Here is a 14,807-nt window from a genome sequence, read left to right on the forward strand (position 1 = left end):
GCATGGTAGTTGGTAGCATCTCAAAGGCTGATATTGTGAACTCTGATTTACTTGGCTGTGCAGGTACAGCCATAGCTGACACTTGGTGTAATTAAGTTAATTAAATACCATTGTGGGACTCGTTTTAATTTCCTTTGCAAAGTAGTTTTGACTGTAGCTGATTCTTGCTTAGACAATGTTCCTTCTCCTCATCTCTCTGTAATTTAATATCCAGCTACTTCACGACTCGATTGCATTGTTCTAACCCTTTACTCGCTCAATACAGACAAATGCTGATGCTTCAGCGCCTTCCTTTCCCTCTGGGACTTCTGTTGCAGGCACAGGTTTTACTCTGAGTCAGTAAAATAAGGTTGTGCTCCATGACCTAAAGAGATAGGATTGTCTTGCTGCCACAGCCTGCAAACAGGGTGTTCAGGACCTCATGCAATATCTGCTGGCTCACACCTGACAAAAAGAGATAAGAAGAGTAATTTCCAGTGCACTCTAGATAATACAGGGTTGATGGCAAGTTTTCACTTAGTTAATTAAACTAGCAGCCTACTCAGAGCCTTTCTCAGAGAGCTTTAAAAGGTCCCAGTGGGATGGTTTATAAAGTTTCTTAGGTTTCACTCCTAGCTTGATGTGTTTGGAACTGGTGTGTGCATCCATACAGTGTTCTGTGCTACGTGTGGCCTCCAGTAGTCCAGGCTTTCCTCAAAGTTAAACATCCTGTGATTAAATACTAACGAAGATACTAAAAGTAATTTGAAAAACTTCAGGTTTTGATTCTGTTCAAGGTTTTGCGATGTGTCTTGTGTCTCAGGAGGCTTAGATGGCATCCCATAACCTGAATTGTGAAGCAATGGGTAGATGCTGACCCACTTATAGCACTTGCAGAGAATAAATATTTGCCATAATGCTTTACTTCAGGTCCTAATCAGAGAAGGTGGCCATGCAAACATGTATGGTAAACTACTGTCAAATGTGCTTTTTTCACTTTTTTTCTAGTCTTCACTTTTTTTTTCCCCCCTCACCTTCTGGATTTATTGTTTCTTCATACCTCACTGTTTGTTTTAGAGAGCAGGTTGCCTTGTACATGGGAGTTAAAAGCTGGTGTAGCTGAAGGGCTGTGTTTGGTGTTAAGGCAGTGTTCTGTAACCCATTTCACTGCTCTACACCACCTGGCTGCAGGAGACTATCACTCTGTTTGCATCACAGAATGCTTGGATACTGGAAGAACCACAGCCTCTTTGGCCTGTGGACTGTACTTGTTTGGTACACCTGAAGAACTTTGGACAAAGGAATGTATGTGAGGTGAGAGAACTGGGAAATAGGTGCTGCAGGAAAGGTTGTTAAAGCTCTGAAAAATTTAGTTCCATATTAATATTGCTTGCTATGGCTCTGTGCAGATATTAAGCCAGGACCACAGCCCGAGGGCAGTAGGTGTTTTTTAAAAGTATATATTAAGGAAGTTTCAAAGAAGGACTTCTCATTTTAAAAGTTGGCTGAATCTTCAAAATTGGTAACACAGATGTGGAAGAAGGATAGACATCATTTCTAAAATCCCATAAGCTGACATACATCATGGTTGGCTCTCACACCTTGGACATGCTAGACTGAGCTGCAGGTTTCAGTGCTGGCAACCTGAGCCTGGAGGGCAGGCTTGCTCTCTGTGATGTTTATCTATTCCATCACACAGCTCCAGCTCTGTTTGTAGTTAGAGGTGAGTAGGTATAGCTGGCTGCTGCTCTCTGGAATTGAGGTGTTATGAAGGGTTGGTTTTTTAATGTTTTTACTTTGGTTAAAGTAAACTCTTGCCACACTCTCACCACTAGTAGCCGGCTGTTTTAGAGCAATGAAATGTGCCATAAAATATGTCATTTGATCTCTCATAAATGTTTGAGATGAGAAATGTATTTGCTATCAAGTGATAGCTTTGTTGTAGAAGAGTCAGTTGCAGATCAGGAGATGAGCAGGAACACAGATCAGGCTGGTGCCCCGTGCTTCAATATTTTCACTCTCAGTGCCTAGGTAATATTTTCTACTTTGTCATCCATACCACTTAAACTATCAGTGCCACTGGTTATGGATACTTAAGAATTCTGATGCTTATTGAGAAAAGGGAACAGAAATGCTTCTAGATTAGTTTCCAGTGATGCACTGGCTGCATGAAAATAGGTGAGTGGATAAATTCCCTAAGTTGTAGTCTCAAGTGAGGTTGTGCAGCTGTTCCAAAAGATGAGTTAACTGCTCACCCATGAGGACTTCCTTAGTTAAAAAGACAAATAGAAGTTAAATGAGGTATTTGATTTGCTTGACTTAAATTTATAGACATGAACCATAAAAAGAGAAAATCAGCATATGCTGCAAGCTGTGGTGGTACCAGGTTGGTATCCAGCAGACAGTGAAGTTTCAAGATGCACTGCGTAGCTGCCTGGTGGTTCAGAAAGCACACCCTCTGCTTCTGCCCTTGCAGAATGCAGCTTGATAAAACCATGCCGAGAAAAGTGAGAAGCTCAGTTGCTGTGTGTGCACTCTTTTGTCCCCTCCTTATTAAATAAATAGACCATGTATCTCCGTCTGCCATGGAGCCTGTCATCACGATCAATAGGTTTCGGGATGGCAGAATTGAACAGGTGTAGCAGTTGCTTCTCCTGTGAAATTGCTGCAGTGCTGACTCGGATATTTTCAGTGAGCTGTAAAGCAAGTGCTTTTGACTAAAATATCCTTTTGTCTTGGATTCTTCCCTGCAGTTTATTATTGTGTCTGGAAGATGCCTCCCACTGTGAGTTGTGGACTTTCAGCTTAATGTCAGTACTCATTAAATTGTAGGAGCAAAAGAAATTTAACAGACTGGAGTTAAACTACAGTAGAAGGAAGAATTTGATACAGAGTTCCAGGGAGTTTGCTTGCTTTTAATTGGTGAAGACAGCTTAGGTATGGTAGGTATGTGTACTTTATAGCAATGCTTCATGGATGTCTGTTAAAATAATCTAAACCCTCTCACCTCCTGCCAGGTGGGGTTGTACATACGGAGCAACTCAATCTAATTGTTGCAGGCATGGAACAGATGGGGTTTTATTGTCTGGAGTGCTGGGAGTGCCTATGAGAGCAATGTCAGCAGGATCCTTGCCCCAAACAGCACTTGCTGACACACAGCTTGCTGCAGGAAGATTGGCTTGGAAGCTTTACACAAGTCTCCAGCAACCATGGTTGTGATGGCTTGTATGGGAGAAAATGATATGGGAGAAAATGTGTAATTTACTTGCTGCCTTGTGCTTGAGCAGTTTCCAACATACCACATAGTAGAACACTGAGCTCTTACCACCTTGTTGTTTTAAGACACTTTGTGGAAATAATTGCTCTTATTTCCAATTCATAAAGGAGAAACTGAGGTGTATGAGAGGGAGAAGGAACTGCTGTTGCAAATCACAAAGAAACTGGTTACTTATTGATTCCTGTTCCTGAACAGTAACTACTTCATCTCAGGCCTTCTTTTTGTAGTAAAGCAGCTTTGTGGAGTGTGATGAAGGACAACTATGCCCTTTCCTGCTTGCCTATCCTGAGCCTTCATCATGGATGAAGCTTAGTGCATGCTGGAGTATTTGTCCATCTCAGATAGTGCCAGTTTTTATTGCAGAGGGCAAGTGAACTGGCTGCCTTTGCTGTGCATTCAGTTTTACTCAATGAAGACTGAGATGCATTCCCTGCTGCCCAGTGCACTGCTCTGGCACAAGCAGATGAGAAGATGAATGTCTGCAGTGAGTACAAAGTTGCCCTCAATTTCCTGTGAAGGGGTAAATACCAGCCAAGAGCTGCTGCTTTTCTACTCCACTCTAACAAAATGTAGGAAGAAGTGAACTTGTGGTGTTGCTTTTATGGTACAAGAAATGTCTGGGAATCCACAAGAATACTTCATGTCAGGCACTGCATGCTGGACCTGTGAAGTGCAAAGGCCAGGTTCATGCCGGGAATGATGGCTCAGCATTTCCATCTCTATAATAAGCTTTGCAGCCTTTCTGTTCTTCCCTTAGCCTACTTTCAGCACCTCCACAGTGCTTCATTTTGCTGCTTAAGACAAGAGGACAGTGTTGTCTTATGGGACTCTGGAAATGTAGCTGCTGTCAGGCAGGAGTGGGTATTAGACAGCTCATCTGCAATAACTTGATGGGGAGAGTCTGGAGGTCAGAGAAAACGTGCTGAAGAAATGCTGCCTGCCTGAGCACAGTGATTTTGCTTTCCCTGCACATTGGACCCAGACCAGCTCATTGTGAGGTTAAGGAAGGCGAGGTACCTTCCTTGCCATGGTGGATCACCTGGGCTGGAAGATCCTGTGAACTGTGGGACCAGTACCTTCATGCTGGTGTGTTTCAGTTCTCATATCTAACGTTAAAGCTAGTGGCAAATGAAATTGAGGAGTTAATTAAACCTTTTCTTTCCATACATGCCATATTGGTTTTCATAGGAGCCCTTTTCTATCAGCAGACTGTGTTTTCAGAAGTTATTTTACTCTGGGCCCCTCTGCAGGGCAGCACTGGTTGTTTCTGTTTATCGAGGAGTAACTCTAGGCAGTTTCTAAAGACAATAAACCCAAGTTTTTAAATGTTACTGTCTGGAGAGCTACTGCAGCCACTGCAGAAGCAAGTCCTGTTGCAGTGAAAACAGTAAAGGGAGGGGAATCCAACTTACTTGTGGGGATTCCTTCTCTCACCATAGCTCTAGGTGAGAGCCACAGTGGGATATCCCTATTTGGGGAATAAAAACCCCAGTAGGGCCCACATGGAGATTCTTCTGTTTCTTACCTTCCAGCATATGTGTTTTTGAGGGAGAAAGGGCAAGTAACAGTAATTTCAAGACTGGCCAATTTCTGCAGCTTCAAGAATAGCCAAAGTAGAAACTTTCCACCAGCTAGAGCTTTGCAGTTTGCAGAGGACAGACTGCTCTGGGATCTGTTGCTGTTTCTCTGATCCTCGCTGTTCTGCAGTTTTTCACTTCTGTTTTTCTTGATCCTATCTGCCCTTCAGTCTCCTTTTTCCTATCTCTCTGCTTCTTCCTTTGGTATTCTTTCTGTGTTTTTTCCATCCATGGTTTATGTCAAACTGAAGTCTTTCATGATGCTCAGTGAGTAGCAGCACTGTTACAGATTCTGTTGCCAATGCACTTTTCTGTGCTTTTCCTGTTCTCTTGCATTTGAGATCCTTACCCCCTGGGACAGAAGCTTTCCACCACTCTGGCTTGGTACAATACCTGTTACAGTGGGACCTGCTTTTACTGTCTAATAATATGATTAATGCAGCTAATACAAATAAATAATCCATTTGCACTTCAAGGTTTCTAAATCAGGGTGATTTCTCCTGTAATCGTTCTCCTCTTCATGAAGAGTTAAATGAATGCAGTAAATATGCAATAAATGCAAACATACATAAATGCAAGTGTCCTAGGTCGTTCATCCTGAGAAATATGCACATTCATATGTGTCTCTACATGCTTCTAGCATCATGGTGTGTAGGTAGCTTGAAGAGCTGCATGAAGAAGTGATGTGAGTTGTGTTTTTTGGAGACCATTGGTATGGCTCATGTATTTATTGGGAAATCAAGATCTCTCCCCGGGAGACTGAGGAATAAAGAATGTGGAGATGGCTTGTGATCTGCCTTAGAGCACTAAGCATTAACCTCAAGACAAGACACTGGGAGCCAGGTTTTTAATTGCTGAGCCTTCTACTTATTCAGCATCCTTCCTTTCTCCTGTGACAGTCTCCTCTTGTCAGTTCACTGCTGAACTGTGGATCTGTCAGAGGAGGCAGTGTTGCTGAAGTGATATCTCTCAGTCCCTGGAGAATTGTCCCACGAGTGCTGTGAAATTTGTATGACAAATGGCAGCCAGCCCCACTGAGGGAGGGACTTGGCAGTGTGGAAACATGTAAGTGCACGTACTATGGAAGGCTGTGTGGGAACTGCAGCGTTTTGTCTTTCAGTTGATACTTCACCATTTCCTTGCTTTACAAATGTGTTGAAGATGTCCATGCTTCATGAATACCAAACACAAGGGTTTTCTTTTTTATCTCCCATGATCAGTATGAGGATCTCAGTAGAACACATCATCACAAATCTTTTGTAAGTGCTTTAACTGCTCCCTTCCCCCTCCCCAAAGCTACTGGCTAGTATGGCAGTAATTGAGGCAATCACAGTGTAAAAATAAATCATTGCCAAGGATCAGCTGTTACGTGAACTAATGGTGGCAGAACCACTGATCTCTTGTCCATTACAGGGAGACTGTGTTTCAAAGCTCTGGTCTCCTGTTGTCTCCAGGATCAAAAGCCTGTGAAGAGGCATCTCTGCAAAGTGAATTCCTGCTGTTAATCAGTGAATATCCCAGGAGGCCAGTTGCTAAAAACATGCCCCAGGGACAAGATATATTTTGAGAGATGGAAGAACAGCAGAGGTGTATGAGAGTAGCTGATGCAGAAAGTGCTGTCTGGGACAGATAGCAATGGAATTTCTCATAGCAGATGAGTGAGAAGGAGCTGCACCATGTGCAAAGCCTGGCCCTGGTGGGCATGTTGGGCAGTAAGAACTTGGCTACACAGAGCCAGGATTGAATCCAAGCTCTTCATGCTTCTTTACCCCAGGCTGCCTGTGAGTTCAGGGAAACAGCTCTGCAGATGGTCAGGTTGGGGAGGAATTCTTCATAGTTAAAACAAAGAGCTGGACTTCATCTTGTCACTGAGGACTTGTCCATTCACCTTTGAGGAAATGAGGAAGGAGACTTGAATTCTTTCCCTTCCTTGATGTCTTCTGATTCTTACTGCAGTGGCAGCTGGTTGCTGGTTTTGCTTTCACTGGGTGAATCCCAGCTGTGATTGCAGGTGCCGCTCCACTAGCTCAGATCCAAGCAGAGACTTGTGAGCAGGCGGCCCATGTTGAAGTGCTTCACAGCAGTGGGTACAAATGAATGCTAAATCTGTTCCCTGGTAAATGTTGGAACCATGTGAGTGCACTGAACCCGTCTGAGCTGCCAAACCTTCTGTCAAGCCAGAAGTTAAGTTGTTGTAAGTCTGTGTTCCATTTTCTTTCAATAACTTGTAGTGTGTCCTGTAGGAGTATAAATATGACTCCAACCAGGCATGAAACATGCAGCTTGAAAGCCAGAGTGTTGGGGAGGCTGGGTAATGGACAGTGTGATTGTGACTCACAGGAGCTGCTTCTCTGGTCACACTGAAGTGGGAAGAGCCTGGGCATGTCTCTACCTGCCTGTTTGTCTTTCTCCAGAGGGAAGGGGGTTAAGGGAAGCCTGGTAGAGGCAGTGCTGAATTTGTTTTCTGGATGTAACTGTCAAGGCTGGTGAGAAGGCAGAAGTCCCCCTGTGCCTAGTGTGCACAGATGCTGTAGGAGCAGCTGCAGGAGAGACTGGCCCTGTGTGCTGACTGGCACCTGGTGTGCTGGTGAGGTGTGGCTGGCAGTGTTGCAGTGAGTGTAGCACAGCCAGGAGGGTGAGGAAGATGATTCTGTCGCTCTGTCCTGCTCTCATGAGACCCCACCTGAGGTGCAGTGTCCATCTCTGGTGTTGTCAGCACAGGAAAGACGTGGACATGTTGGAGGCAGTGCAGGGGAGGCCATGAAAGTGTTAAGAGGGATGAACCCTTTTGTGAAGACATGCTGAGAGAGCTGGAGAAGAGAAGGCTGTGGGTAGACCTTATCGTGTCATTTCAGTACTTAAAGGGGACTTAAAAGAAGGCTGAGGAAAAACTTTTTAACAGAACTTGTTGCAACAGGACAAGAAATAATGCTTTTAACTAGGAAAGTTGATATAGATTATATATGAGAAATAAGTTTTAAACAATGGGGGTGGTGAGGCATTGGAACAGGTTGCTCAGAGAGGTGGTGGATGACCCATCCCTCGAGACATTCAAGGTCAGGTTGGATGGGGCTCTGAGCAACTTGATCTTGTTGAAGATGTGTCTGCTCGTTGCAGGGGAGTGGTACTAGGTGAACTCTAAAGGTCTCCCTACAACTGAAACAATTCTGTGAACCTATGAATTGCAGATTCTGTTTGGGTTGGGGTTTTTTTGGGTTGGTTTTTTTTTTCCCCCCCTCTCCTACTCTCCACACCTTCCACACTGCTTATCTGTGTATTTAAAGAAGTAAGGATGCTTCTAGGCAGGTTTTTGTCCACTGGCTCTGGTTGGCACCACTGAATATCACGTATTCCTAGACTGAGGCACAAGCTCTTAGCTGTGATGAGGTCTGGAGAAAGCAGCTGAAAGTTCTTCTGCAGAGGGAGGTGTGGGGAGGAGGGAACCTATTAGAGTGAATTTTTGTGCTGATGCATATGAGAGTGGAAGCCCTGACTGCTGCACTGTAATCTGGCTGAGCAAGTGTTCTCCAGGCACAGTTAGAACTCATCTGTGCCTAGCACTGACATGGCCTGTTCCCATGATGAATACTTACCTCAGCAGTGGGTCTCTTGAGTAATATCCCAACTAGAGCAGTTGGAAACTCTGTCCCAGGGAGTCTTCTACTGTCCTGCCATTTATCTTCTCAGCAGCACCTGACAAGCAGAGGGGAAGGCTGAGGAAATATTCCAGCTGCAGTTCGGTGGGTTTTTTTCCCCTATTGCTATTTTACTTTCAGTTTTAGATTTCTCACATCTGCTTCTAGGTCTACCTAGAAGGGAAAGGTAGTGGTGCAGATTAGTTTAAGTAGTGAGAGAAATGAGGCAAAGGAGCAGGAGTGACCAGTATTCACTGCTGTGTTTGGGACACTGACATAAGTTATCTGTAATGATCTAAACTGGGGATGAGGACTGAAGTTATTATGGTAAGAATTCAAAATGTAGTGGTTATAGTGATGGATGACTACAAGTAAGAGCTAGCTACAACATTTTAAATGGAGTGAAAATCTGAAGCAATAAACCATCAGCTTCATCATACCAGGCAACAAAGTTCCACAGAGCAAAATGTCACGTGACACTGATTTTGGAAGGGATGAGGACCTGCAGTTCCTGAGCAGCATGGGGCAGTGATGGCCAGGTTTGCTGCCTCTCTGCTGGAACACAGAGCAGTTTGCAGCCTGTTCCCAGCAATTCCCCCTGCCAGAGCAGCAAGCACAGTCCAGTATCTACTGGGGCAAATGCAGCCATGTGTAGGACAGTACCTGTGCTTGCAATTTCCAGCAAGCTCATGTCAGAATCTGCATTGGCCTCAGCAGGGAGCATGCCTTCGGCAAAGCAAACAGTACCGTGTGGTGAGGGAGGACTTTCTTGCAGGACTGCCTCCATGTGTACCTGCTCGGACTGGCACGGAATTTCTGCTGCATCTGTAAGTTGTTCCTGAGACCTCTGAAAATTTCCCTCCTTTGTTTCAGAGCCATCATCAATCACTTCAACCCGAAGATAGAGTCTTATGCTGCAGTGAATCACATATCACAGCTCTCTGAGGATCAGGTAAGCCACGCATGCCATGGCCTTTTGTCATGTTGGCCTCTGGAATATGGGTGTTCAGGAGTACCTTGTGCTCACTGGGACTGATGATGTGGTAGCAGTAAGAGAAATGCAAGTGGGACTCTTGTGTTCCTTGTTCAGATGCGTGTGAGAGAAAGAAAAGCAAGAATTGCTGTAGCCAATTTTACTGTCACATACAGAGATTTTGGTCCTGCAAATGTAGAAAGACAGGTACGATCAAGGAAAATATGCAGCATTGTCAGCAAGTGTGTTTGGAGACTGAGGGTGCTGGCATTCAGAGTGGGACAAGAAGTTTCTGGCAGCAAACTTAGTTATTAGAGAACTCTTGAGCACAGTTTGATTTTTGTCTTTTGGTGATATTGGGGACCCAGAACTCTGGCAACAGCTGGTAGAAATTTTCTAGGGTGTAATTGAATTCAGTTGGGTTAGATTTTAAAAAGCAGAGGTTTTTAATAAAGAGGGTGATTGGGTTAGGTTTCCCTTCCTTAATTTGGCCTGGTTTGCTTGCTTCATGTTCTGCTTGTACTGCATAAATTTGTAAATGTGGCTTTTTGAAAATAGGCTACTGTGAGTGGTCTCAGGAATGGAAGAGATGGCCTATTTCCCAAAATAAAATATTGGAATTATACATTAATCACTCTTGGAGAGATAAATGACTCTGCAGGAGCATGTGGTGGACAAAATGCAGAGCTGCCATGCGAGCTTGGGGAGTCATCCTAGACACAGCTGCATCAACAGCTCTGGACCTTCTGGAGAAGAAATTGTTTATGCAGTCTGGGACGGACCTTGGGTCTGTCCTAGGTAACCTAAATTACCTTGGGTTATCCCTTCCACTGGATGGGATTCCATACTTGTGCTTGCTATAAGGTCCTGACTGTATCCTGCTCTGCAATTCATTTCTCTTTCTGTCCAGGATATTTTTACTATTTCTTGATTATACCCTTTCGTGTTTCCCACTAACCTTTTCATTTATTAACGTACTTGATCTGTAATATGTAACACCCCAAAGACTTGGGATGAATGCTGTACTGATGCAGCGGGGGGAAAAAAGGTGGCCCCTACTGCTTTTTATTCTCTTCTTGGTAGAGTTGGATAGAGGAACATTGGTTTTAATTTACTCGATTTTCCTTATTGTTCTGCCTCTGAGAGTCACTGTATCCGCAGCTATGCTTTGTGATGGTTCATGTTATCAATCCTCATTCATTGATGATACACTGATTACATCAACCCAGGCCTCCGAAAAAGAAAAGCTTTGATAGCCCAATTTAAAACTGGAGGCTTGGATAGAGGGGAATTTTGCATAGTCTTTGAGTTAGTCTGAGAAAGGAAATGAGCTTTTCACTGTCAGCTCTGTGTAGTATTCTTCCCCCAGCAGTTCAGGGAGGTCAGGTTAAATCCTTTCTTCCTTGTGTGTTATTCTTTAAATAAAATCCCTAGCAGCAGGCAGATAATGAAATCAGTGCTGATGCATGAAGCATTTTGAGGAAGATGATTAGGAAGTTGAAAGACAGACAGATTTCTCTTTTTTCTTTTCTCCCTTCATGCTTTCTCTCAACATAGGGAGAACATCAAACAAAATAAAGCAATAATAGCCCCAGATGAACTGCAGAGCAATAAGGGAGATGTCACTGTGGTGAGGGAGTGTGTGGTCTCAGGGTGTTTAATCAGCACTCTGCAATTTGCTGCACAAGGAGGAGAGGGATGGAGACTTCTTGCCTCCACTTTCCGTTACGCCAGTGAGCTCAGGTCTGTGTGTTGGACTGTGGTTTCCCCTCTGTCAGTAGCTGTAAGTGCATGAGAGGTACTGGTAGTTGGCCCAGATCAAGCCCAGGGTCTGGCTTTTGTGGGCTAACAGAATTTGCTGCTTTCATTGTGTGAGCTGTTCAGCATGTGAGTGGGAAGGGGAGGGATCAAGCTTGCCTTTTGGCTGCTGCAGTCTCTTCCCTTTTTTGTTTTTCCTTCCAGCTGTATCTTTTGTTTTAACTTGTGTGTTCACTTAATTACCTATTTCTTCTCTCCTTAAATATTTTCTACACAGCATCCACCATCCTTTATAGCCCTGTCTTTTGAAGTGTAGCACATTGAAATATTTAATGCTGACATTTGTGTGTCCACACACAGATACTACATTTGGGACCAGTCATTTTCTCCTTTGAGTTATTCCAGTAGTTTCAGGAGAGTGGTATTTCTTTACTGTAAACATTTGTTTTTACAGTTTCAAGGATTCAACTTTTCTTTTAATGAAAATTTCCTTCTCAGACACCAGTCTTTGACCAGATTCTCATATGCCTCCTTACACTCCTCTGTGGTATCTGAGAATCTGCTGTTAATCGCGCAGGCATAGCTTTGACATAGCTTTGTCTGAAGGGGAATTTCCAGCTGCTCTGATTTGTTTCAAATTTACTGGAAGCTAAGTTGTGACACCCTGTTTGTGTGTTAGATTATTTTTTTTATTTATTTTTTCTTATATTTTAATATCCTTAAAAGTAGCTAAGTAATCAGCTCAAAGAGATTTTGCTCTATCTTCTTCTTTTCCTAATCCTATTGGAGCTTTTATTACCTTGTTAATCACTAATGTCCATTTATTACTATTCTGTCATTTCAGCGCTTTCTCCTTTTTTATTTACAAGCATTAATTTTAACAATATTACATGCTGGGGGAATTTGAAAATGATGGGCATGGGATTGTTTTAAGCATAGACTGTTAATGCCACTGTATGTTCTCAGCCCTGGAGATTTCCAGGAACCATAGTCTGAATATACAGGTTTCTGGTCTAGGCAGGTGTACTTGTAAGACTTCATGGTACTGCTTTGCTGACTGTTGTGGGGTTTATCCACTGTTAAGGGGTTTATCCAATGTTCTGATCAGAAATACTGGGAAGAGACCTTTTCCATCCCATATTCTCTCCAGCAAAGAGTGGGAGATTCCCAGGGGCAAGCAAACGATGAGCCATTTCAGTCTATAAACACCATGGGATCCTCAGTGCCTTTCTGCAAAGCATTTCCTTGCCAAGGCAAGCTCAGAATCCGTCCTAGTCATTAGCTGTTTTGACCTTGCTGTAGTTCCTCACTATGAAGCAGGGAATGTCTTAGCCAGTTATTGGCATCTTTCCTCACTTGCTAATTTGTTAAACCTGACTTCAGTGTTAATTTGTTGTTTTGTGGTATTCTCTCTCTCAACACATTTGGCTCCTCCCTGCACATCCTTCAAGAGATTGAAAGATGCTGCACAGTCAGAAAGAGGAGATTGGTCGTTAACTGCCAGTGTAATTTTAGCTCTTCCATGCAAGTGGTTATTCCCATGTCTTCAAAGAGGTTTTGGTACATTCTTGAGTCAAAGGGCAAAATAGCCTTTTATGAAATGAATTCATAAGCTTATCTGTGCTTTCCAGATGATTGGACTGCCTTGTACTTAATATGTTGGAGGCAGTAGACTTTCTCGGTGCCATATCTGATCTGAGAAGCTCCCAAAATATTTTCTAGCATAAGCAGTTGCAGAGAACAGGGTCAAGGCAGTGAGGAAACGGCAACACGAGAGTTGCTCTGGCAGAGCAAATGCAGACAAACAGAAAGGATGAAAACACAGCATGAACAGTCTAGGTGGGGTCTCACTTCTGCCTTTTCTGGATGTGAAAGAGCAGCTGTTTGTAGGGAGGCAGCTCTCTGCCTGATAGCAATGTAGTACAGCTTTAAAGAGAGGCTAAAGTGAGAGGAATTTAGTAGTTTTGGTTGAATCTTCTCTGAGCAGGAATGTGTTGTGGTGCCTTGCATGCCAATCAAGTCCTGTGCCAGTTAGAAAATTGCTCACTAAGGTCTTGTTTTCTCTTTGGCACCTTTTCTCTCCACGATTTCCTCTCTAAGGGTCTTAAAATTGAGAATGGCAGACATGCAGGACTGATAATGCTTGTTAGTCAGGAACATCTCTGTGCTTTTTTAAATAGAAGCCCCCTTCTCAGCCACACTGGGGACATTATGCCACCTCCAAAATGGAGGTAAAGTTCAGTGTGAGAGACTGCTGGGAGCACCTGTTTTATGTCTGATAATTGCAGATGGAAAGTGCTGGGAGCCAGAACAGATTGTGATGGAAAAACAGGACAACTCTTGCTTCTGAAATTGTGACAAATGAGTGTAATACTTGGGTTGTTTCATACTGTAGTACCTTTGTAACCGAGGTAGAATCATAGCATTGTTTTAGGTTGGAAAAGACCTTTAAGATCATCTCGTCCGACCACTAACCCAGCACCGCCAGTAGCTGCAATCCAGTTTGGTCAGGCCATCTCACAAAGCCATTTCCCTTTCACTGAGGTCATAGCTCAGCTGTTGAGTGCTCCTCCTTGCCAACCCAATCCACATGGGCTTCTGTTACCTGGTAAGGCTCTGAGGGACTAACCTGCAGTACTGCTCAAGGAGGTTCCACAAGCGACTTCCACAGAAAGACACAAAAGGGTGTAGCTGGTTTTAGGTGCCCTAAAGTGTTTTAATTCCAAGCCATTGATGTCAGGGTTTATTCAGCTTGTTCTGGTTTCCATAACTAGTAGCAAAACCACTGGCAGATACCAAATGCTTTGTCTTTTTTTAGCACTGCTGGCAGTGTGTTAAAAAGCCTCTTGGCAATGTCTGCATTTGATATTTTTTAAATGCCGAGTACTGTCAGTGCTAGGTACTACCACAGTAAATCCCCCTAATCTCTTACATTAATATAACGAGTCGTGAGGGCTTGAGAAATACTTTATAATGGTGCTTCACTTCTGAAATGCAGTGAGCTTTGGGGTAGAAAGTCTCAAGCCTGCCAGCGTTGTGTTGCACACAGTAGTGGGAACATGAAACCCCAGCTAAGGAGGGATCACCAAGGCAAGGCCTTAATTTAAAGTCATCATGTCTTTGCAAATGAGGCAGGGATGTTGGCTTTCATGGTCTCATTACAGACACCTACTCATGACTAATGGCTTGAAACAGATTTTATCGTTTAAATAGAAAGAGCAAAGCTGCACTGGGTGAAATTGGAAAGGATCTATATAAAAAGTCTTCTGGAATTGGCAAATTGCTGGTTAGCTTAGCTGATGGGAGTTTTCTCTGGTTTAGCTATCTTCCTTTTTTTTTTTCCTTTTTGTTTTTTTGGTTTATCAGAGAAATATCCCTGCCATTTACTAACATCTCAGACTGTTTTATGCAGTGTGCCAGACTGAATGAGTCTGAACAGGCTCCAAGGTCTGATCAGCTTTGCAGCAAGGAGATTTGAAGCTGGAGGTGAGCTTTGGAGCAGTGACTTTGTGCTGTGTAGTGCCTTTTATTAACATGCAGAATGCAGTAAACTGTGCGTCAGTGGAGGAGAGGGGACAACTGTGGTAGGCCGTTAGAGAGACAAAAGA

General features: G+C 43.5%; 1 protein-coding gene across 1 annotated transcript in view; it reads left to right on the forward strand.

Moving 5' to 3' along the window:
• LOC121673102 (armadillo-like helical domain-containing protein 3) overlaps nucleotides 1-14,807 on the forward strand; it is a 124,425-nt gene that overhangs the window by 81,146 nt on the left and 28,472 nt on the right. Inside the window, exon 24 of the mRNA XM_042046153.1 lies at nucleotides 9,342-9,420. Coding sequence (XP_041902087.1) covers nucleotides 9,342-9,420 — 79 coding nt within the window. The remainder of the gene's footprint in view (nucleotides 1-9,341; nucleotides 9,421-14,807) is intronic.

This window comes from Corvus kubaryi, unplaced genomic scaffold (genome assembly GCF_017639235.1).
Source record: "Corvus kubaryi isolate FWS band 111438036 unplaced genomic scaffold, C.kubaryi_AGA036_p1.0 65196, whole genome shotgun sequence".
In the NCBI taxonomy this organism is placed as follows: domain Eukaryota; kingdom Metazoa; phylum Chordata; class Aves; order Passeriformes; family Corvidae; genus Corvus; species Corvus kubaryi.